Raw genomic sequence first — 24,007 nt, 5'->3', positions numbered from 1 at the left:
AATCTGACAGCGGCCAGGCTATCACAGTGCACAGGCATCCTCGTGCCTGATAACAGTTTAAGACTGGCTAGGGCACAGCTTTAATAAAGTGCATATCCCATGAAGGCCAGTGGTAGGATTATGGATACTAGAACTATACAACCAAAAAGAAGAAATTCAGCTAATGCTTCACTTGAGATTCTTTTGAAGTTTCCCTGAAAGAATTTCCTAAATGCTATTTGACAAATAATTAGTCATGTCTGCATTCATATCCTTCTCTTTGACTTTTAAGTCTGTTGTGATATGACTGGGAGCTCTGGGTACAAAGTCTGCAATGTCAAGTAATGGTGGCATACCTAATCATTATGACTACCTTCAGATTAAAAGTGCTTTTAGTGCGACATCTTCAGTGGATAAAAATGTACACACATTAATGCTCACAGTTTAGCTACACAGGCCATTACTCAATGCCTGTTGACAACTCTTAAAATGACACAGATTGGCAGTTCTTTTGCTATCAGAGTATAAGCACATGTTTTTATTTGAACTGTATTTTCACCGGAGGCCTGGAATGACAGGGTGCTTGTATGTGTAGATCATTATGGAATTAATCCCCCCCCACCCCCCCTATGCCAAATGGCCGTGTTGTGGCTCACACAAATATTCCAATATATCTAAAAACCTCCTGCAATTACAGTAAGTGGGGGGGGGGGGGCTAAACTGCTTGTTTGGCTAAATACAGAGGATTTAGAATCTGCCACTTTAATTTGAGAGATAGCACTTGACTGGCTACTGGCAGGTTTTAGGTATAATCTAAATGTGTAACAAAGCCTGACAATCCAGGGGCCTGGCTCATAGCTCATTGCAAAGCATGAAATTAATTCTGACGCTATGAAATGGGATTCTTATCTGCCACTCTGGGGCCCTGCGTTCCCTTAACACCCACTCCCATGGTCCATCTTAGGTTCTGTTACCATGTCTTGCAACTGGGTAAAAGCTGGAAAGCTTGAGGAATGCTGGGAACCCTCCCAGCTCTCTGGTTGTGGACCCACTCAGGCCGCGTCTGTACGATCTCACAAAAATGGTCTCTCAACCTGATCTGACTGTGGCAGCATACCCCAAGAGGCCTTGCTTCTGAATGAGGGCCACTCGTGTATTTATTTCAGCCTGCTGTAATATTGACCGAGAGAACCTAATGAAATGACTATGGAGTTCTTTGATAAGTTATTTAGCAGTAGTCACGATGGAGCAAATGAAGACTGAGATTGAGGAGTATTATTATTTTTTGCAGTGACTTTTCACAGGTTATTGACAGAGTGGTCCCCATGACAATAGCCCCTGGTAATGCTGCTTGGACTGAACACAAACTTCAACAATATGCGAACATTTTGTACCACAAGTAATGGACAACAAAGCAAACAGGGAAATCATGTTGTCTGTCTTTCTGTTCACTTAGTGGCAAAGGATTTCAGTCTGCCAGACACTGCAGAGGATTCAAAACCATGTTGAAATGGTTTTGTAGGGCAGTGAGTAGAAAAATGGCACTAACAATGCCAAAAGTTGAGCTCGTACATGAAGCAATATTAAAGTTGTATACAGTCATTGCTCTGTAATTCGTTTTAGAGTGTCCAACTGGCATAGGCAAACTTTATTTGTTTTTTTCATTACACTGTATTTCATTTTCTTTTCAGTCTTTAATTCTTGTTTTTCTTGTTTATCTCTCCTTAACATGTCATTAATCTTCAAATATAACTGAGTGTGCAGCTACTGCAGTTAAACAACTAGTAAATCAGGCTTTCTCATTGTAGTGTAGTATATAGGGTATGAGACTATTTTACTGTATACAGCTTGTGCGAGGCATTCTCAGCGTGTTTGTGAGTGTGTGACACCATCTCATGACAGTTTAGTACTCAGGAGTCTGGCTCTAGCGGTGCATTTTGTATGAGTTTCAGTAAAACTATGAAACAATACTGAAATAGGTAGCTATCTGAAACTTGTGTTTCTGTGCACATGCATGTCAATGTGTGAGCTATGCAGTATTTGTTAATACAATAATATTTGCTTGTTTTTTTCCCCAAAAGAGTACAGTAGAAGTATAATTTCAACAGTCTATGTTACACTGAGCTGTGAAGACACTTAATACAAGCTATATATGTCACAGGGCTCTTCACTGACCTGGATGCATAGACATGCTTCTATTCCTGACTTGTATGAGCAGCCAAACTGGAGACATGTCAGTTTAATATTTAACCGTGTCATGTATATATATATTTATATATAAGACTGCTTCTTCTATGCGTCTAATTCTCTGTTGGTGTTTCAGAAAAAGCACTGCAAAAAACAGTTAATTGATCGGATAAAAATGTGGATGTCCCTGAAAAGTCTTTTAGGAAGGTTATGGCAGACTGAATCCCTAAGCCACACAATCACTTACCTCAGAGCATCCAAAAGATCAAGTTATTTATTGTGTTGTGTTGTGGGAAATTTTTTCTTTGACTGACTTAGTCTGTGGTTTTTCTGACCTGAGCAGTGAGAAACCAAAGGATATATCTCACACCTGCTGGAGCAGGGACTCTTGATAAAGCATTAAAAAACACTGGCTGAGAAAGACCAGGAACAGTGAGGCACTACAGTGAAACAACAGAAACAGAACAGATAGAAAAGGTAAAGATGGCTGTTAACCTTAAAATGAAAGGCCAAAGAAGATTTGATAATCTTGGCATGGAAAGTACCATTTATGTGGAACACAATATTGAAAATGTTTTATCGCTGCTCCAAACATAAATTGATACTCATTGCCAGGACAGCAGTATCAAATTTCTATGGTGGGCAGCAGTTATCTTTTCTGTCCACTGTAATTGTATGGGTGAGGGTGTTCAAAGGAAGAGTCCCTCGTCTTAAGTAGAGACATGAGAAAAGCCATCAGTTAAACTTATTCTTCCCCATATCTGCTCAATGGGCATAGGTATGCCAACACTGTCTGCACCTGTTGCTCTGCCTGCTGCGTTGTAGTTGCTTGTGGCTGTGGTAGGCTTGGGTTCGTTAAAGAACCAAAAAGAAAGACGAAAATAGCAGCAAGCTACTGTCTGGAGTGATTTCAAACCAATATTCTTTCAGCCAACCCAGAAAGTAATAGAAAATAATAAAAAATAAAATAAAATAAATTTTGTTTCAAAGGACTCAACATAGAAGGAAGAGGACACAAAGTGAGCAAGGTGATGTCAAGCCATTCCAAGGAGAGCTTTTGTTCCATTGAACAGAGGAACAAGTGGCAGAGAGAAACAGAGCTGGAACAGGGTGATATAAGAGGAAGAGAGGAGTGTATCCAATCCAATCGGGATGCAGTTTACCAGTCAAGAACAAATGCAAAAACAGAGGTAAAGGAAATCACAAACACATATCAACAGGTGAAGATGTTCACGGACACTTGAGAGACGCCAAGACAGAAATGGGGCTGGATGAACATAAAGTATTTTCATGCCTGGACTGATCAAAGATCAACAGTGCAGTGACAGATTCTCAACAGCACACCCTGTGGGCAGGAGTGAGTGTCGCATGCAACTGGCGCTCTCCTCAGTGACTCTGCACTTTCTGTGTAGCTCTGCTGCCCAGTAGTAACAAAAAAGAACTGTGAAGTGGTTGCTCCAAAGCCCCCACAGCTCAGATGTGGGGGTACAGCCAAGTTGCACTGGTAGAAACAGAAAATGTGTTAAAAGAAGTCCTCCCACCGCCATGGCTCTCCTATGTCCCAGTAGAAATTCTCTGGTTTAAACCTCATAAAATCTAACAAAGCACAGTCAGTTTATTAAGAATAAAGGTAGCCATTCTGACAGTGAATGTATACATGTGTCTTTGTCTGTGATTTTCTATAGTCTGTATCATCATGATCCACAATTACTCGCTGAGATCTACCGCTAATCCTAAAAATCCAGCTACATTTTCCAGGTACTTTACCATTAATGTATTAAATGTCACAAATGTGTAAACACAAAAGACATGAATACATACCCTGTCATCCAGACAGTCTTTCATATTGGATGTTTGAGTGTATGAGCTGTGTCTATTTTCTTTCTCTACAGCGTGCACTACTGTGTGCTATGATATCCCTCCTATTATTTTTAGCTGACTGGTTTAAATAATTCAGTTGTGTTCCTGCCATCTGTAAAATAAAATAATCAGTGCAGAACTGATACACTGGAAGAAATTCCAGGGGAGGGCATGTGAGTACTTTGGGTGACTGCTGATTGGGTTTTCTTCTTTGATGACCCAACCCAACTCTAAATTTCCCTTCCCCATTCTGAATACAGTTCATATGAGAGCCTTGGTGGTCTTAGAAGAGAACTGACATTTTTTGTGTCTCTGTCACATGGAAGAAGTGCACTTGCTGTTGACAAAGGAAAAGCAAATATGAACATAACTGAAAGGGAAATAAAGAAACTGCCAAAATTGTCAGTCCACATAGGCTTGATTTGTTTGACAGTGCTGGGTACACTCATACATATTTGGCACTAAAGCCAAGTTAGAAAATAAGATAATATAAGATAGAACACTCGGTCTATAAAATTTACTCTAGCCTTCTGTGGCTTAATTTCAACCTCAACTCTCCACAAAAGAATCAGTTCATATTGTTAATACCACTTTACCTAAGGTATAAAATACCATAATCATTTAGGTTAACAAAATTAAGGTAAAATGAAAAAATATTAACCATGAGTTAGGCAAAAATTAAACAACACATCAGGTAAGTCAGTTTGTTATGTAGTTCATCATTCCTGTATCAGCTTTGAACCCTGATTATGCCTGACAAAAACACAGGCATAGTTCAAAGGTGATGATGCAGTGGAGAAAATACAGTTTACAAGCTCCAGTCAAAAGGAAAAAACACACAACTTCATCAGAATTCAAGTTAGTAAAGGTCCATGAACGCATAAAATCATTTAACTGCTTTCCTGGGGAATATCCTTTTGTCAAAGAAAAAAGGAGAGAAGAATGAATAAAGGGTTACATACTTGCTTGTAAGGTCTTCTGCGATATCTCATTTGTGAAGGCTCCAATGCCTTTGACTGAAATGGCTGCCAGGGAGAAGTGGTACTCTGTGTTTGGGCGGAGCCCTTCCACAACATATGAAGATGTGGGTCCAAATGTTTTCTTCATCTGTTGACGAAGAAAAAAGTTATAGACAATCTGGTTCAAAGTGGTTTAATGTTTAGAGATGATGCATACCTCTTGGTGCAAAAGGCAATGAATTCAAAATGAAACACTAAAATTCTTACCTGGGTGCCAAAACTGCCTTCCGTGTAGCGAAGTTCATAACTTATAATTCCTTCCTTTTCATAGGCAGGTTCCCAGGTCAGTTCAATGCTGGTGTCAGACACAGCACCAACCTGGAATTTGGATGGTTGACCTGGAACTGAAGAACATGGCAGAGGGCATTGTTGCAGGATATGTAACTGGAAATTAGTAAAGACATGGAAATTAATATTATACACATGGGAGGGGTACTGTCCAATTACCAAAAGGAAGAAATTCTTAAAAATCTGTTAATGAAGTTCTTTTTCTTGTTCAGTGATTTCTTAATAAAAACAGCATATTTGTTATTTACACTCTAACATTATAAGCATAATGAGATTTGCATTAAATTATGAGGATTAGATTAAATTTAATTGAAAAGAAATGATTACAGTGAAGTACAAAAGGTTCATGCCCCAATGACAAAGCAAGGTAGAATTGTGCTCTATTGTTGTGGGGTCTCTGAAGTTGGACGTGCTGCCTCGCACTGGCATGGACAGAGTGATTTTGCTCAGCCCTGACTGCTGATCCTGGTGAGTTCTCAGATATTGGTTCTTTCTCAGACTTGACTGTATTTTTTTCAGACTACCATGATCAAACAGACCTTTTTTATTGTTTGCAGAGGCTGCAGATGTGCAGGAGAACCTTGCACAGCAGGGGAGAAAACTTGGCTCTTTGGTAGCAGGCACATTCTGTTTAAAGTTTCAGAAAATGTGCTGCTGATTCATAAAATAGCTGAAGATGCTTCAGTGGTTCTGAAAGTCTTCTCCTGAAGCAGCGGGCTCGATAAAAGATGCATCACTCAACAAATTTTTGTATAACTTATTTTAAACTTACTTAACAACTTGGTTTCAACAATATTTGAACATTACACATGTGGCTATTGTTTGCAAAACTGCCAGACATGAAATTCAAAGAAAGCATAGGAAGAAAATTTAAACACCAGTTACCAAGTTGACACAAACAGTTTTCATAACCTTACCTCCCTGTAGTACTTTGACATGGATAGGCTCTGAGAAGGGTCCATCTCCTACAGAGGTGAACGCTAAGACTTTGATTGTGTATGTCTCTTGAGGAACCAGGCTCTGGATAGTAGTGATGATGCTATCCTGGACATTATGGATCTGCCAGAGGCTCATGGGCTGGGAGTCATCCATGGTGTAATAAACGCGGTATCCCTTAATCTGCCCATTGGGCTCCTCGGGCTCTTCCCAGCGCACCATCATGGTGTTTTGGGAAATAATCTGGGCCTGAATATTTCGTGGTGGACTTGCAGGGGCTTGTTCTCCAGTCCGAGTTTCTACTGGCTCACTGGGAGGACCCTGGCCGATTGTGTTGACGGCTGAGACACGGATTTCATACTCTGTGTTGGGGTAGAGGCCACCAATGCTGTAACGTGTAGTGGTGATGTCATCCACTGTCTCATACTTGCTGTCTGGGGACTTGGCCCTGTACTGGATGATATAGTAAGTCACTGGGTCTGGGTTGCCTGAGTCCCAGGTGATAGTCACACTGGTGGCAGTGGTTTCAGTAACCACAGGGGTACCTGGGGGCTTGGGGAGAGCTATTATGATGACAAAAGAAGAAACAAAAAGGAGGAAATCATTTATCATGACAGTGACTAATTGATTAACTCTACAGCAAAAACGGAAAGCTTGGAAATTCCTTCACAGTACCCTAAGACCACTATAGCAATACATACTGTAATTGTAGTTTTCTTTACATTTAATAGTAAACTAAAGTTTATCTACTTCTTACTTCATACGCTGTCATCTTCAAAAGCAATGGGTTATCCCTTACATTTGACAGTGATCTGCGCCACAGCCTCAATAATGCCAAGGCTGCTCATGGCCACGCAGGTGTAGTTGGCTGACTCGCGGACGCTGCTCAGTTCGAGAACGTTCCTGCCCACTGGCATCTCATCCTCTGGTGTCAAGTCCTCCGAGTTCAGCATCCACTTGACGTAAGGCATGGGCGACCCCACTGCCACACACGTTATGTTCACACTGCCACCGGGCATAATTTCCTGACTCGTAGGTGGAATGGAGAAGCGAGGAGGCACCCGTCGAACTGGGAGAAGGCATGAGGAAGGGGAGAGGATGACAAAAGAGGGCAAGGGAGTCAAAAAAAGAGAAAGAGAGAGGTAACAAGAGAGGCCGATGTAAATGGACCCTTCTCAAGGAAATACTTAACACAAAAGGTTCAACATGATAAATGTGAACTAAAACACAAAATAAAAAGTAGACTTTTCAAAACATAAAAATATACAAATAAAGAGAAGGAACTAAACTAACAGAACTGCTTCAACAACAATATAGATTAACAATAAAGCAACGATTCATAGCAACAAGGTTCCATTGACCAATATTTGACCCATCACAGCACAATTAAAGACACAAAAATCTATTACGAGTTTCTCATCTTTGGAACTGAACTGGTGACATATATACAACTATGGCATAACCTGATCACCAAGTACCAAGGTGTGAAGTAAAGGCTATGTGATAATGCTATCACATAAGGCCAAGGTGGCAACCTGGAGCTTCCTGTCCTCTCCGGCCAGCATGCCAAACAGGAAGTAGGCCATTACAGGCTTCTCCCACAGCACAGGAAGTGTAGGGTTACGGGGCAATTGACCATCTCTATGAGGTCTATAAAAACATTCTAGCGCAAGTTTGCACTTGAAACCTGTCTCTACTACCTAGATATCTTAAAGATGAGAAACTTTAATCAGATTTTTGTGGTTTAGGGTAGATCCACTGGACAAAGCCTTATTAAGATCTGACACGGTTCCATTGATAGATGCAGCTATCAGTTTCACAGACAGCATGCATAAATAGACCAAGGTAAATTAAGGAGTAAATGATAACAAAATCAGATATAAAAATTGAGATAAAATGCATAGAGGAATATAACTGAAGGGTCGCTGGCATGCCCAGACAAAAGACGATTGGAAAGAAGAAATACAAGATAGAGGATAGAGCATCCGAGGAAAGGATAGAAAGAAAGGACACAGAGGAGCAAAGAGTGACAGAGGAAGAAAAAGAGAGGGGAAGGTTGGAGGAGGGTAAAGGGGGGGTAACCCGCTTCAATGCCGTGTAAACTTTATTGTTCTTCAGCTAATGTGACAAAATGTGATGGTGGCACATTGTCACATCGCAGTCCCAGTTAACACAAAATAAGTATTGAGGAACAAGGTATGTGCCTAGAAATACATAGAAAAAGAACTGTAGTAGTTGTAGCTAGAGAGTCTAGTATCACAGAGTGTTGGAGTCAAGAAACAGAACTGGATCAACAGGGAATAGATATCCAGAGAAAAAGAAAGAAAGACAGAGGGAAAAGGAAAGATAGAGGTAGATGAATAAGGGCAAAATGGCAGATAAGAGGGAGACAGAGAGGACCTCAAAACTCATGGATAGGAGTTGAAATTTGAGTGGAAGGAGGTTGATAATGAGTCTGAGACGCAGAGGAAGGGCGTGAAAGGTACTGTGTATTTGCATGTGTGTATATGTGTATATACATAGATGTATATATTTTTTGCGTTGGTATAGGCATGAGTATGCGTGTGTACAGTATGCAAGAGTTAGAGAGTGGAATGAGTTAGCAAAAACATTGTGTGTTCATGAGAGGCATCCCAGCAAGCACTTGACAGATAGTGACATGCAAGAGGTTGCCAAGTTCACTTAAAGAGACGATCCAGATGTTTACTAAATGAGCACAAACTTTTTCAAAGTGTTATATAATTAAGGGTTTTCCTTGCCTATGTTAATCTAAGGTGAGCAAAATTAGCATTTGTTTTGAAAGGCTAAGACGAACTGAGTTGGAGAATTGCCCATAGTGCTTTTTGGCTGAATGCCAAACTTAAAACATTTGTAATCATAGGAGAAAAATTTTTTTACACGCCTGATGGTTAGGTTATACCTTATGTTCGAGCCAGGGAAAACCCTCCTGTGGTACATTAAAAAGTTAATATTAAGACAATTTTAAACTTACTTTGAAAAAAAAAAACAAACATGTTTAGGTTTTGAATTCACATAAAAGATACAGGCAACAGCTATGGACTTATACATAGGTCCATAACTTCTATTTCAAACAGCTTTTCAACACAGGAGCAAACAACAATATCTACCATCTTTTCAATGTCAAAATGTTTGTTGGGATGCAAAGAAGGTCAAAGAGAGAGAAGGAAAGTAGTGCAGATGTAGAAGTAAAAAAAGATGAACTGAATGGAAGAGATGACTTAGAGACAGACAGACAAGACAGGAAAGACAGGGACGAGAGACAAGACACGAGGCAGAACAAAACAGACTCAAGCAGCAAGACAGCAGACAAAAAGACAGACAGTGACGGATGGGTATGCAGACATACTGTACAGTACGCAAAGGGGAAAGGGAGGGGTTTGGGTTGTCGGAGAAAGGGAAGGAGGAGGAGGAGGGCATAAGTGGGGGATAGAATAAGGAGACTGTGATTCTAAATCCAAAAAAACAAATAAAAAAAAAAAAGAAAAAAAAAGAGAAAGACCATGGCTTAAAGTGGGTTTTGAGATCTCACACACTGGGGCTTAAAATCAAGAATCAACTACATGTCCCCTCCTCCCCTCCTTAAACACCTCAGTGCACCTCAGTGCAAATGTAACTTGGGAGGTCTTGGGTTGGGTGGACATGACTTGTGTGTGGGGGGTGGGTGCGGACTGAGGGGGAGATTCAGGGGGGGAGACTGAGAGGGGCATCAAGGATAGGTAGCATTCCAAAATACAGCGTGTCGATCCAAATGGGATTCATATGATCGTTGCATGGGACAGTTTGCCAACAAACTAAGGGCACAAATATCACCTCCACACACTGAGGGGATTCTACCTGAGAACTGACTCTTACTGACCTGAGCACAGAAATTGTCACTAAAATGTACATACAGTTTATTGATATTTATTTCATAGGGGCAAAGCTTTTGTAGCTCATAAAAGCAAGCTAGCACTATGTGCAATGTCCAAATGGTCAAAGCACATCTACTGTAACGGCTTTTAACAGCCTTTTCAAATGCAGTCATAGAAAACACTGCATTTTGCTTTACATGTAACAAGGTTGTAAAAAAACACTGATAGTCAACTAAAATTATAAGTTGAATAAAACCCAAATGGAGACCTTCTGAAGCCCAAGTGGGGCTTTTCATTTGTCCTCCTCTGATCTACTCTTCATGTCACAGTCCTGTGATTCGCTGTTAAAGTCAATTATGTTACTACCTTGGGCAAGACGCGACCTGACCTTGAGGGCAAAAAGTTCATTGCTGACCTTTGAAGAAATGTTCCTTTGCGGTACACAAAATTACACACCGAAAATGTACCATGAAAAATGGTCATTTAGTATTCTGTCCTTAAAAATGCCAAATTTCCATAGATAACAATCTAAGAAAAATGTCTACATTAGAAGCAAACATGGCTTTAAAAAAAAAAAAAAAATTGTTGTGAAACATATCAAAGAATCATAATTCGTTCTGTCCTGACCTGACTAAGAAAAATTGAATAAAACAACGGGACGCATGATGTTTTGGTTGAGATATCATGCTTTGTTTCATCATGACACTAATTATTTCATTGTCATGAAGTTCAGAGGGGGGATAATCCAAAAAACATTTTGAATTCAAAAAAAAGGAAACAAGCCCATCATATAGGGATAGAAATTATACATCTGCATTCTAATTTGTCAAAAAACGTCTCAGTAAACAACAAAGGTGAAAGGGCAGCCCATTCCTCACACGACATGCATGGGTGTGGCTATGGCATGAGTGACATAGACAGGTGCGCCCCCATCCACTTGGGCAGACACCAGAGAATCAATACAATCCAAAAATGTCACCCAAGCCCATCCGAGCATGCCATTCATTCCCAAATATAGCATTGTTCCAGACACACACACGCACAAAATCAAATGAAAGGAAACAAATCAAACTGAACAAATCCACAAAAAGAACTAAGTCCAAACAGCATAGACAGTACCAGAGTGCAGCTGTGTTCAAAAAAGAGGTATGCATCAATACTATTAGATGTTTTTCAGCTATGATTTGTCTCTGCTTCAATTTTGCCTCCAATCCAAAAGAATGGTGAAAACTGAATAGGGTGAACAGGGCCTGTTTATTAGGGGGAAACGTTCAAAGTGTGTCTGATGGTGTTCTTCTCTCCCTGGGGATCAGGTCAGCCAATGGACCGGGAGCTATAGTGGCTGAGTGAATGAGGTTTCCCCACAGGTAGATGTCTCTGTTCACCTTTGAGTACCTACAATGTCAGGGCAATGCGGGAACTTAGATCAGCCACGTGCCAAATGCTGGTAACTTTTGGATGTGGCTGGCCTTGCTTAAAAGCCTTGCTTAAAGGCTTCTAGGTACTAGGGCACTTAGTAATGAATGATAGATAATCAAAATACAATTTGGAAAACAAAGGACTACTGAAAAGGCAGAAAGTCTACCCGTCAACAGCATGACACACAAGTAAATTTGGTCTCTGGTTACAACAGCAGATCAAGAGCTCAAGGTCAGTTGATACTACATCACATTAGACTATAACCTGGGAGAAAAAATTATAAATCTTTGAATGTTCAAGTGGACTGTGGAACTCTGTCATGTAAATGGTCGAGTAAGCTCTCACAAGCTGTGTATGCGTGTGTGTGTCCCTCTCCTATCCTACCTTTAAAATCTAGTGCCAATGAAAGAAAATAAAGAATCCCAATTGCATGGACAAGCTCCTCATTCACAGAGACCAGGAGCCCAGCCGGCCCATTTGGAATTGAGAGAAAATAAAACAAACATATCCCTTTCATTTGGACTACTAACAACATTTAATCTTGTTTCAAGCCCCAATGTGGAGAGAAAGACAAGAAGCCTTACAGTGGACGAGGTGAAAAGCAGTCGAGAGAGAACGCCAGAGTACTGCACTAAATTTTATAGTGGGCGGTGTTGTGTAGGGATTTGTGCCAAAAAACAGAGGTCAGAAGGTGGACATTATCGGCCATTTTGGTGAGGCAGTTTTTGCTGCCCCAAAATGAAGGGGGAAGCCAAAATAATGTGCAGCCTTTAGTGTCACCTTGAAGCTGAGATTACACCCTCTTGCTGCCTGAGGACACAGGCGCAGTATGGAGATCCTTTAGTCACACTTGCTTGGTGAGGCCTACGATATTTACATATAAGCTGTAGGGGTCGGCCTGTATTAACATACCTTGGCTGCGCCAATGCTAAACACACACTATGGGTGGCTCATCAAAATGGAAATTATTACCTAAAGGAAGCTGACAGGAATAATGGCAGGGGGTTCTAATAATAGCAAGCAGTGAATTGACGGGATTTCGGAGTGTATCACTTTTTTCTATTGTCTTACAGGTAGATGACAAGCAGCCAAATGATACTGCAAGTATGTCCCCTCACTGTGGTGATCCCTTCAGTGAAAATTATCAGTCGGATTGGGAAAGGGAGTGTATTTATGTATTTGCATTAGAATAAGAGGTAACGAAACTTCCGTTTTGTATGAAAAATAAGTGCAATTCTGATACAACTTAATTTTTTGAGGGGTTGCTATTAACTTCAGGACTCCTTGAGACAAACATCTAATAGAGATGGCAGGATTTTGCTTTGGCCGGTGAGAACATAAGGTGTAATCTAGCTTTCTTTCCCAACATTACACACAAATGCATAGCACAACATGCAAGCACATTCAAAATCAGGCAAATACCATTGTAGAAGGCCAAACATGCACATGCGTACAGTACAGCACAGTCTTTCTGCATCAGTGTTATTCAAAGGACTAAGAAATAGATATGGACTGAATGTAGACATTGTCAGGTTTTTCTTTATGCTCTGTTTCTTTCAGTTGAATTGTGCCATACTTTGTGGACCCTTTTTTATGGAGGGGAGCAATGACAGAGTGCTGACTGGCAGTTTTCACAGACTCTTCTGTTACAATTACTGATAAAAAGTCTTTTGAGAGCCAACTGGTGCATAGAGGTGTGGGAAATGAAACTCTCATCTGTCTCTGGAATAGCTGCTAGATCAGAAAAAGATGATTATATATATTTGTGTAATGACTTGTCTTAAGGATAAATGATGTGCCTGGTGCAATGGAAAGACATGGCATGGATGTGGTAGACTGGGCCAAAAATATATCAGCTATATCCTGGATCTTCTCAAATGAACAATGGCTAACACTGAATATTTTTTGGGGGGGTTTGTCTTGCTAAGACAAACTCTTAACAAGCAAAAAGGCTCAGCAGTTACTTGCAAATAGCCATGGAAAAAATGACCACTGCAAACTCTCTTGTTGGCTTGTGCATATTTGGTAGGTATAGTAGTAACTGTAAAGGTGCCCTTAAGTAAGATATGCTTGGTCTCCAAAGCTGAGACTTGGTTAAAATATGCAGATTGCAAAAGTAAAATTGCTGCTGGGTGTTGCTGAAAAAACATATATGTGCTCATATGGAAGAATAAAGGTTACCAAAGCATGAGAATTGCTACTTTGCTTGCTTTTGGAGCAGTGTTCATTTTCAATTTGACTTTCAGATACTTTACAGAGATCACTAATCCCGTTGAGATCATCACACTTTGACAGCCACAGATACAAAAACTCCCACACTCAGAGGAGAGTGATGGGAAGAAAGTGTGTAATCTTTTCTACCTGATAGAATGATATGCCTTATCTACCCAGACTTGTTAAGCCACATCTAATAACCCTAGCCAAAAACTGTGATTGCTTTCCAGAAACCTGTATCTTATGTATTCATAAGACTGGTGAAGCCGTAAAATTTACAGGTAAGTTCACCGCAGCAGATGACATGAGATTCAATATAGATCTGATTCAGCTGAATATGTCTAGGGAAACCTGGTGCACATGCTGATGCTTACATTTAAGTGAAACATCTTAAGAGATAATAGGAAGTTGGTACAAAGCCGGCTGAAACATAAATCAGTGAATGCTGCTTGCACTGATCTACAATTCGTTTAGCACTTCCTTTTATTATTGTAATAGGACTATAGCATGAATGCTTAATAAAAGCAAATCACTGTTTGTCCCATTGTAGTTCAGTCTGAGAATTTTCATTACTTTAGTCACGTGAACCTGAAAATCAATTCTATTCTATGAGTGTGTGTGTGTTTGTGCATAAGGGAAGGGGGGGCTTTTGAATAATAAATTATAATTGGATTGAGTGTCATGACTGCGGGGAACACAAACAGCAGTCACTCAACAAAACTGATCACATCTTGATGCCGCCATTTGACAATAAAGGTATCTTTCAGCCCCTGCTAAGCAACAGCAAATGTGATGTCGAAGTCATTATATTGTTATTGATCCACACGACAGTAAATGGCATCCCTTAATGGCTGCCTGAATCACCGTGGAACCCAATCAGGCCCAATCAGGTCTAATTTTTTTCAGTAATGGATCGCTATAAACAAGATGACAGGAACACTGGCTGTATACACACTTATTATTTCATTCGGCATTTGCATTTGCACTCCCGAGACTCAAGAAGCAGAGCAGCATCATTTTGAAAAAGAAACACAAATCTCTCAAACAAATGAACCACAAAAGACAAACATTTTTAACAGAAAGGTAAGGTCAGGAACAGAACTGAAACAAAAGAAAAACACACAAACACAACACTATAATCACAACACAAAAATAAACTAAATAAAGGAAAGCCAAAAAAGGGTTGTATCAGGGAAAACACTTGTAGAGAAACCAAGGAAAGAGAAGGAATCAATTGAACAAAACACAGGGAATGCAGAAAGAAAAAGACCATCATGGCCAAAGGGATTCTGTACGGGCATGCAAGCGCAGTTACATTCTCCCATCATGCAACAGGTCCTGTTATTTCCACGTGCTGGGTTTCTATGACAACACGTGCAAGAAAGCTTTTAGGTTGCAGAAGCAATACCAAAGGATGCAAAACGAGAAAAGGCCCCACAATGCAAACATAAAAGTAAATTAACAAGACCCGAGCTACTCGGGTTTGCTTTCATCATTTCTTCCTTGGAAATAAAGAAAAATTTCTTTCATAGTCATTTAGCAGTTTGGATTAACTGATTAGTATTTGTTCAAATTAGTAATGAATCGAGCTCTGTAATAGGCAAATACAGCTAAAATTTTTCAACATGTTGAATTTTTTTCAAATGTGGGTTAAAAAAAGTAAAAAAGAAAAAACACACCAACCTTCTCGAAGCTCTGAGGGATGTAAAGGGGTTGATGCAGAACACAATGACATGAGGAGAAGAGAAAAATAGGGGAAACACAGAGAGAGTAAAAAAAGCCACCTCAAGGTGTTTAGCTGCAGCTACATTTCCCTTTTCTTTTATCTTTTTTTCCTCCTTTTCCCTTGTCCCTGCTATCAGTGACACCCGTCTTGAAAGTACACTTGCCTGCCCCCCCTTAAATAAACTTTGAACCAAAACAATCAGATTCACCCCAGTGGCCACACTGTCGCCTGGTAAGAAAAATATAGTGAGGCACCACTGGAGTCAAATCAAGCGTACCATACTCATAATTCAAAATTTCACAAGCTCCTTATAGCCACAAGGACAGGCTCCTGTGGTGGCTGTATTTGCTTTTGTTAGAGAAGGAAACCAAATAAAGAGAAAATAAATAAAAACTAATGAGAGATAGAAAAGAAAAAAGACACAGTTTGGGCTGAAATTAGCAGCTGTAGTTCAAGATAGTTACAGTAATTGTTGTTAGAAGCCAATCCGTAGCACTGTCATTATGGTTTCTGTTTAGGTAGTTGTCTCAATTTGCCATGGTAAAGTGTGCCCCAGATACAATTTAGGATTGTTATTGTGTTTTATTTTGTTTTTTTCCCCTGAAAATTGATCCCTACCACAGCTGCTAATCTCGAGTGCATTTCGCTTTGTGAACAAAACATAGTCAACATCAAGTATCAGAATTGATTGACAAAAGTTAACTGAAAACAGACAAAGGTTGACACCATCAAGGCATAACAAGTGTGTTACATAGTATGAAAGTACCTGAGCAATTATGACCCTTGTGTACTCTTTTAAAAGCATGCTGATGGAGCCAGTGTTCATGGAGTTTGCATGAATTGTTGGAAATGATATCAGGGTATAGCTGTGTGTTTTTGACCAAAGAAGCTACTTAACATCCCAGTGCTGTGTCAACAAAGTGTTCCCAGTATTGTTATTTAAAGATTCCTGTGGAGCTCTTGATTACAATTTGCATGAACCCTTTAATTTCTTCCATGCTGTACATGAGCTAGGTGGATAGCTACTTGACATTAAGTGTTACTGCTTCACAGTGGAGACAGCATGAGCCTCCAGGATAAATGCTGGCAGAAGAAGAGACACTAATCTTGATGGAACCATTTTTTACCGTCTGCTCCTCACAGTTGAATTTTTCTTCCCTACACTGCTACTTCACAGGGTATGATAATAGCAATAATAATGAAAAAGCAGCTCCCTGACCCATTTTATAATGTCAGAGTAGTGAATTATTTATTGGGAACAAAGTTATTTGGTACACAGCAGAGGGAACAAACTGAGTAGATACCGAGGCATCTTTATTTAATATGCACAATATAAATAATGCATGTCAAAAATGCATCTGCTTCAATTTATTAAAGCTCTCTCAACTGGGATTCATTGTCATTTAACATTAGTTGTAGAGGGTAGACTTTTGTCTTCATTGCCTGTTTCCTGTGAAACCCAGCATTCTCTGTGACTGATTGTTTTTCATATCTTCACTTTGCTGGTACATGCCAACCAAAATTACTACTGACTGTAAAAGGCTTTAAAGATAATACCCCAAAGCAGAAACGGGGGAATACTATGCCTTTATGCTCCAGAACACCATGAAGAAAAGTAGAGGGCGTTTACTATTTATATATCTATGCGATAGAGCATTTTTTATGTAATACAGAGCAGCTGACTGTGCTAACAGTCGTTTCTTATTAAATCCCCACAAGGAAATCCTTTTTACCCAATAAATCTGGAGAAGGCTAAGGGGTTGAGATTTTGATTGGTGGGCATTAATACATTGCCACTCAATCAAAATCGAGACTTACCGTTGTGCTCCTGTACCTGAAAAAAACTAATCAAAAAGAAGTCCTTCTCGACTCTTTTTGGGTTCCATAAGTTTGACGAAGGGGCAAACATTTTATCGGGCACACAATTACAGGTAAAAGGCGTCTTAAAACCGATAAAGTAAAGACATACGGCTTGTTGTGCTACACATTTCCTTCCGAGTGAGTAGGGGAGGGCATTGAAAGACAAAATGGAGCATAACATCATAACAGAGAAGAACATTAGTTGGTCAATTATAGTTTTACATTTGGAAGTTTCAGTGCATATGAAATTACATTTATGGGCAGGCAATACTATCAATGCTAAAAGATTTATATTACTTGGGTAATACTATTTTGCAAAATACATTTTGTGCTATACAGCTGGGCTAGAATGGAAGCAATTATCATTTGTTAAGGTCAACAGTAATGCCACTTAAAGCTGAGCTGCACTGTGCATTTTAGTTAGAATTGGCGGATGTTTTTTATTTTTTATTTTCTGGCCTGGCTCTGGGGCCGGGTTGCTCCCTACCTCGCACATAAAGGTTAGCAGGGGACGAGTAGCGCACGCCTTCCACATTAGACGCCACGCACTCGTACTTCCCCTGGTCTGTCTCCTCGCTGTTCTCGATCTGCAAGGCACCTGGGAAAATACAACATCCAACAAAGACAAAAAGGGAGGGGGAAGGGAGAGAAAAAAAAGAAGAGAGAGAGAAAGAAAGCAGGGAGGAAATGATTAGTTGACCTGTCAGTGACAGTGCATGAAGGAGTCTTCTTAATGGAGGGTATCTTGAATTTCTCAAGACCATTTTGTCAAGAATTGCTCCTCTTTGCAATGCTAATGCAGATTGCCATGACAAACTTGGTTCCTCTCCAGCCTCAGCCATACGCAGATGAAAAGAAGAGGAATTAAATAAATAAAAATGTGGACTGAACCAGTCGTACTAAATTTTCAGTTACATTGGTGTATGCAATTCATGTAAGATGTGAGAGCCTTTTAAAAGAAACTATGATGAGGACAAAGAAATTATGCAAATGTGATGAAAGGTAATGCAGAAGGGCGTTGAGATGGTCCTGTAAACTAAGTGAGATTAACAAGATTTCCTTCGAATTGCACTCACCAAGGGAGAGACTGTGTGCGCTGGGGGAAGAAGGTCATGGGAAAATATCCATACATGTAACTCATGTCCAGATGAACACTGACATGGTGCATAATGCAGCAAACCAGCCTTTCTGCAGTTCTAGAGCTCAAAGGATTGCAAACTGTGTGAAAACTTCTCATCACAATCAGGAGACATCTTATCCTTACATTATATCTTGTAAAAAATATAGGGGGAGAAAATTTTAGTATATCTACATGAACGAATATACTGGCTAACATTGTGATACTCTTACCATTGCGTGGTACTCTTCTCCAGTGTGTTAAGATCTGATGTAAATTCACTCATTTTTTAGGGTGTTATGTTAAATATGAACCCTTTAGGGCTTATGTGTTTCAAACAGACTGCATTTCTTATCACTTCCTTCAGATTTTATCTCTAATATGTGCAAATAAACTAAACCCAAATACTTGGCAACAACACTGAAGAAGGGCTTTGGTGGATGGAGGAGGGAAATGAAACAACAGGCGTCAGATCATTCCTAGTTAGAGCGCTGTTGACGGCACTTCCTGATGATATCATTAGGGCTTCTGGCTGGCTCAGCAGACAGATTGCAGCCCAGGCCTCCCTGACAAACACAGCACCATTGCTTGTTAGCACTTAGCCAGGAAGCATCAATACGCCAGCCACTGCCCAGGATGCTTTGTAATATACCATAACCTACTCCATCACATCAGCAAGCTTAGTGAACACAATGTTGTACAAGGCTACTATTCTGGAACATTGGTCTAATAACACTTTTCAGCTGTGCCACAAATGAGACTATCGATCCTGCTTAATTATAAAGATTAGTCACGCTTCCACCTTAGACACGGCCTAATTCTCTAAGAGTATTTTACACCTTGGAGTCAGTACAAAGATATCAACTCTTAGAAAAAAGAAAAAAGACCTGAAGCTACAACAATCTATACTCCTCTATTTTTTTCTCTTCATTTCCCTATACAGCTCAGCTCATCCTCATCCCCCAGAGGGAGCTGCTCCTGGCACATAGCTGATGAACCAAATGAAAACATCTACCTGCAGAGTGCAGGTGGTGGAGTCTTTTCTCTGTGTTTATGCCGGGATCTGATTTGGATCTGTTTGATGTGCACTTGGAACAGCAAATGCCAGTGCGGTGGCAGGTGGGCTTGAATGTGCTCAGAAGCCTAGCGCCTCAACACTAGGGAGACCACAGAGTTAGGACTGTGTGTAGTTAAACTCCAGGTGGACAGTTCCCGATAGCTCTGCCAGCTGCTCGTCAGCCTTGGTCCCTGTGCAGAATTATAAAATCTTTGGAAGGCTAAAGTTGAAGTTAGCGCAGGTTTTTTTTCAGTGCTTCATAAATAATAAGGTTGAAGGGCTTGTGGTGGGCCAGCCAAAGACCCTTTTTTGTTGACTGATACCAAACAGTTAAATCACAAGAAATGTTCCATACTTCAAATGTTTTTATTCCATGTCTGCTAGCTGCTGAAGGTCCACAGTTCCAACTGCTTCCAACAAATACAAATGTGTCTATCTAAAAATAATACTTAACAAATGTCATCTGAAGGTCAACCAATACACAACCACCAACATGCGGAAGGGTGACAGATAATGAGCCAAACAACATCAATTGTGAGCCAATTAAAACCAACATTGGCTGTTGTGAAATATACCTCCTGGTGAAAGAGAGAGCAAAAAAAGGGAGAAAAATAGAGGACTCTTTAAAGGGACAGAGTGAGTTTCATCTGTTCCCACCAGCGTTGGTGGAAGCTCCTTACTAGCTGGTATTATCTACTGTTTCAATCCCCTACTGGCTTCATTACATATTCCAGCTATATTTCAAAGTGGAACTGTGAAAAACACATAAATACTCCTTCCACTTGTGGAACACAGAGAGAGAGCGGGAACAAGTGAGGTAAGAAAAACGCAAGGAGGACAAAGGCAGGGAGGAGAAGCAAGAAGGAGAGATAGGAAGGAATGACAAAGGAAGCATGAGACAACAAATGTAGAGGAACAATGAGAGAAGGAGGAATGGATATTTATTCTTATTCATATATCATATTTTTTTTTTTTTTGTTTCTTAACCTTGTCTGTTTTTGTTCTCTCTAAAAATGAGGGGAAAGAAAATAATGAAACCTAATGTTTGACTCTCCTGAGCACAGACATTATTCGTGCCCTTAGGAAAATCTAGGTGAGTTACAATTTATTTTAAACTGGATTCACATTGGATAATGAATTACAACAACGATAAAATACTGATGAATGTAATTGTACACACTTGATAAAATTAGATCTGCGTGAACAAATGTTTGATGAAGGAAGCCCAGTGAGAGAGCTTGAGAAGCAGAGGAACAGAGAAGGTAAGAGAGAGGGAGAGCACAGAGGAATCACAACTTCATTCTATTTTGAGATTCTTTATGCTCCTCTCTCCGTTAGATTCGCACATAGTCAAGACGCAATATCCTGCTGTTGTTATATGCGTTATGCTACACTGTGTGAGTTGCAAATCTGTTGCGCCCATTTCCTCTCTCTTGTAGTCCGGGCTTTGTCTTTTGTAAACCATAAATGAGTTAATTTAAATGAATCTATCCCAATAAAATAATGAATCATTTCTAACCACATAAAAAGGTAAAAATTCTTTACTTTTTGGTGACCAGGCCGTCAGTTTAAAGCCGGATAATATCAGCATTTAAAGACAACAGACCTCTAAGGGTTTTTAACATGCAAATAGAAATGAACCTTCTTTGATATTCCATCTCCAGCAGCAGCATGCACATGCTCACAAAACAAACTCCACCCTTCAAAAGATTTTGTCACCAGCATGCATCTTTTTCCTACCATTTCCTTTTGTCTTTTTTGAAAGTGACTGCACTCTCTGTGTTTTGCATAATTGTGCTCCGTCTATCCTGCCTGCCTTTGGCTCACCAGAGCGCGAGTGGCCATTGGCATTTTTTCTTTTATCAGGAAAAGAGGAAACACAAGGAATGAAATAAATGCTGAAAATTATCTTTCGTTAGCATAATAAAAACCACGGACCCAGTCTGTTAAAAAAAAAAATTGCCATTTGCTGATAAAGACTTGCCTAGTGAAAAAAGCAATTTACAGTGTCGCTCACAAAATGGCCGCACTGTGCTTATGAAGTGAGTCCTATATGGGGCCTACTGGCAGGCCTTCTCTGTCTCCAACTATGAAGTCTTATCACAAACACAACAATTGCTATAACTACAACAGACCAGTTTGTTTTGCTTGATCTCACTAAAAAAATATGAGAAACGGTTCATAACGGTTGACTATTCTGCTTGCCAAGAGATTGTGTAATGAATAATCAGCATTGCTAGTTTTACGTGATATGATAACAGCACAGTTTCAATGTGTCATCTGATTTTTAAGACAGAAAAAAAAAAAAACAAATAAATTGTTTTACTGCAGGTAAAACACAACCTCTGCAGGTACAGCAGAAAAGATAGTTGAAAATAATCAACTGAATAATAATTGAAATATTCTTTTACATGGCTAGTGATTGTCGTATCAAATATTTCACCTTTCACATGATAATTTTTTGTGCATTTATTTTATATTTCATTGAAAGTATTTAAATTCAACTGTAATCCAGTTTGACCTAAAAGTACTGAGTGAGTATTACTTAATTGTTACTTTATCTTTTTCAAGGACACGTAAAAAGGACACTTGAATGCTGAGGGACACTATGTGAGCTGTTGTGAGAATTGAACCTAAGACCAGGACAATCTCTCAATCCACTTACAGGCCACCCCGACCATTAGTAAACTGCAGAGAGTACTGCTCCTGCTGAGTAATAAAACATAATACATGTTTTTCTGGATCAGAGGAGAAAAGAGTTCTTTCTTTCTGTGTTATTCCATGATACATGTAGCACCATTAGGATCCAGAAGAAGAAAAAAACAGTGGGTCCAATTCAGGCAAATAGAGTCACTGATAATAATGAAATAACTTCCATGTGGACCAATTAGCCTCCATCTAAGTCAAAGTGACCCCTCCTACCCGCGAACACTCACAGCCAATCTCTACTTCTACCCACTCCTGTCTGTCCTGCAGCATGTTCACTGCCTTCATCCATTCAATAAAGAAGGCTGTAATGGGCAGCGGGTCTGGGAAATTTTTCCCAGCTGTGACAGCTGCCCTGGTTAACAGCACTGCATGCCACAGGGTGGTCTGATGAGGAGCTTTGAGGTGCCAAGGTGTGATAACAAAGAAGACTGCCTGGGCACAGTTCAACAAATACTGTGCGTGTTTTTGAAGGCCAATTCAGATTCTGGGAAAGACATCCTTGTACAGAGGCTGTTTGGAGTGATACTTTGTGCCAGTAGTCTTCAGTATATTAAAACATTTTCTTAACAAAATTTAAAGGATTTAGATTAGTCATAGGGGCCGAGGTATCCGCCTATGTATTGAAACTCTGAAATGATTTTCAATGCCGTTCCTGTAGCTGTAGACTAGCAGGAAATATATCAGACAATACACATTTTTAATAAAACATCAATATCGACAACCCACATATAGATTTAATTTTAGTTTTATTCTAGGTTGTTGTACATGGGGGAATGATAAGAGTGTAAAGGATGGGGGAAACCAGAAACTGATGTATGGAAAAAAAGAAAAAAGAATGGGGTAGATATAGTCTCATTTATGAGAGGTGCAGTGTACAAAAGAGAGAGAGAGGGGAAGAACAAAACAATCAGAGAAGGTTGGGAGGAGGACTTGAAGAGACAGACAAGTACAGAAAAACAGAAAGACAGATGAGGGGATAAAAGAAAAGCGAGGAGGGGCCGGCATGGATGATTAATTTCAGAAAGTGCCTGAAGCCGGGGTCTGCCCACCCCGGTCGCTGCTTTGTAGCAGCTTTGCCATGTGTGCCCCCCCTCCCCCAAGTCCCATTTGTGTAATTCAATTAGTGTGCTCCAGCGGGCCTTGATTGATTTGTTTGGGCGATCAACAAAATGGCAGGCCAAGTCTCACTCTTTCTTTCCCTCCCTCTCGCTCCTTCCGCAGCCCACTCAAGCCTGCCGGTGGCACACTGTTCTTTTCATCATTTTAGTTCTTGTTTTCAGTTCATGTCTTTCAACTGTCCCTCACTTCTCATGTCCTCTCCTGTCGATTCCTCTCTATCATCTCATCTCAACACTGCTCACTAAAGCGCTAATACAGTGCAATTAAAAGCTAAATTAGCACCTTGCTGTGTAGGTAGATACCCACTCAAAATAACAACTTTTCCAGTACATTGACCTCACTGACGTGCACAGAAGAGTGCAGGACAGAATACCTACTGTGTTTCAGCACACTTACTATTTTGATTCAGGAGGAATTGTTACAAAAAACATTTTTACGAATACATTACTAAAAATGTTTCTATTCACTATCATAATACAACATAAAATGTCACAGTTAGATGTTTAGAGATGCATTGTGCTACTGAGGAAGGTTGTCAGGCCACATCTGTCCTGGCTAAAAAAAAGATGAAATCAGCTAGCAAAAGTAGCCCACCACGTTTGTATTCTCAAGCTTCATGGATAAATATCAAATGCCCCGCAGCAT

General features: G+C 40.0%; 1 protein-coding gene across 13 annotated transcripts in view; it reads right to left on the bottom strand.

Annotated features, from left to right (window-relative positions):
- ptprsa (protein tyrosine phosphatase receptor type Sa) overlaps positions 1-24,007 on the bottom strand; it is a 230,334-nt gene that overhangs the window by 58,019 nt on the left and 148,308 nt on the right. For 9 of the 13 annotated variants that reach the window (XM_040128917.1, XM_040128913.1, XM_040128924.1 and 6 more), the window contains 6 exons: positions 17,848-17,958; positions 15,458-15,469; positions 7,069-7,338; positions 6,251-6,832; positions 5,253-5,389; positions 4,989-5,133 (listed from right to left, as the gene is read on the bottom strand). In XM_040128917.1, coding sequence (XP_039984851.1) covers positions 4,989-5,133; positions 5,253-5,389; positions 6,251-6,832; positions 7,069-7,338; positions 15,458-15,469; positions 17,848-17,958 — 1,257 coding nt within the window. The remainder of the gene's footprint in view (positions 1-4,988; positions 5,134-5,252; positions 5,390-6,250; positions 6,833-7,068; positions 7,339-15,457; positions 15,470-17,847; positions 17,959-24,007) is intronic. The other 4 variants (XM_040128919.1, XM_040128923.1, XM_040128925.1 and 1 more) reach the window with 1 other exon arrangement.

The sequence above is a fragment of the Xiphias gladius genome, chromosome 6 (genome assembly GCF_016859285.1).
Source record: "Xiphias gladius isolate SHS-SW01 ecotype Sanya breed wild chromosome 6, ASM1685928v1, whole genome shotgun sequence".
In the NCBI taxonomy this organism is placed as follows: domain Eukaryota; kingdom Metazoa; phylum Chordata; class Actinopteri; order Istiophoriformes; family Xiphiidae; genus Xiphias; species Xiphias gladius.
The sequence above is the reverse complement of the archived record's forward strand: the minus strand, read 5'-3'. Positions and strand labels throughout refer to the sequence as shown.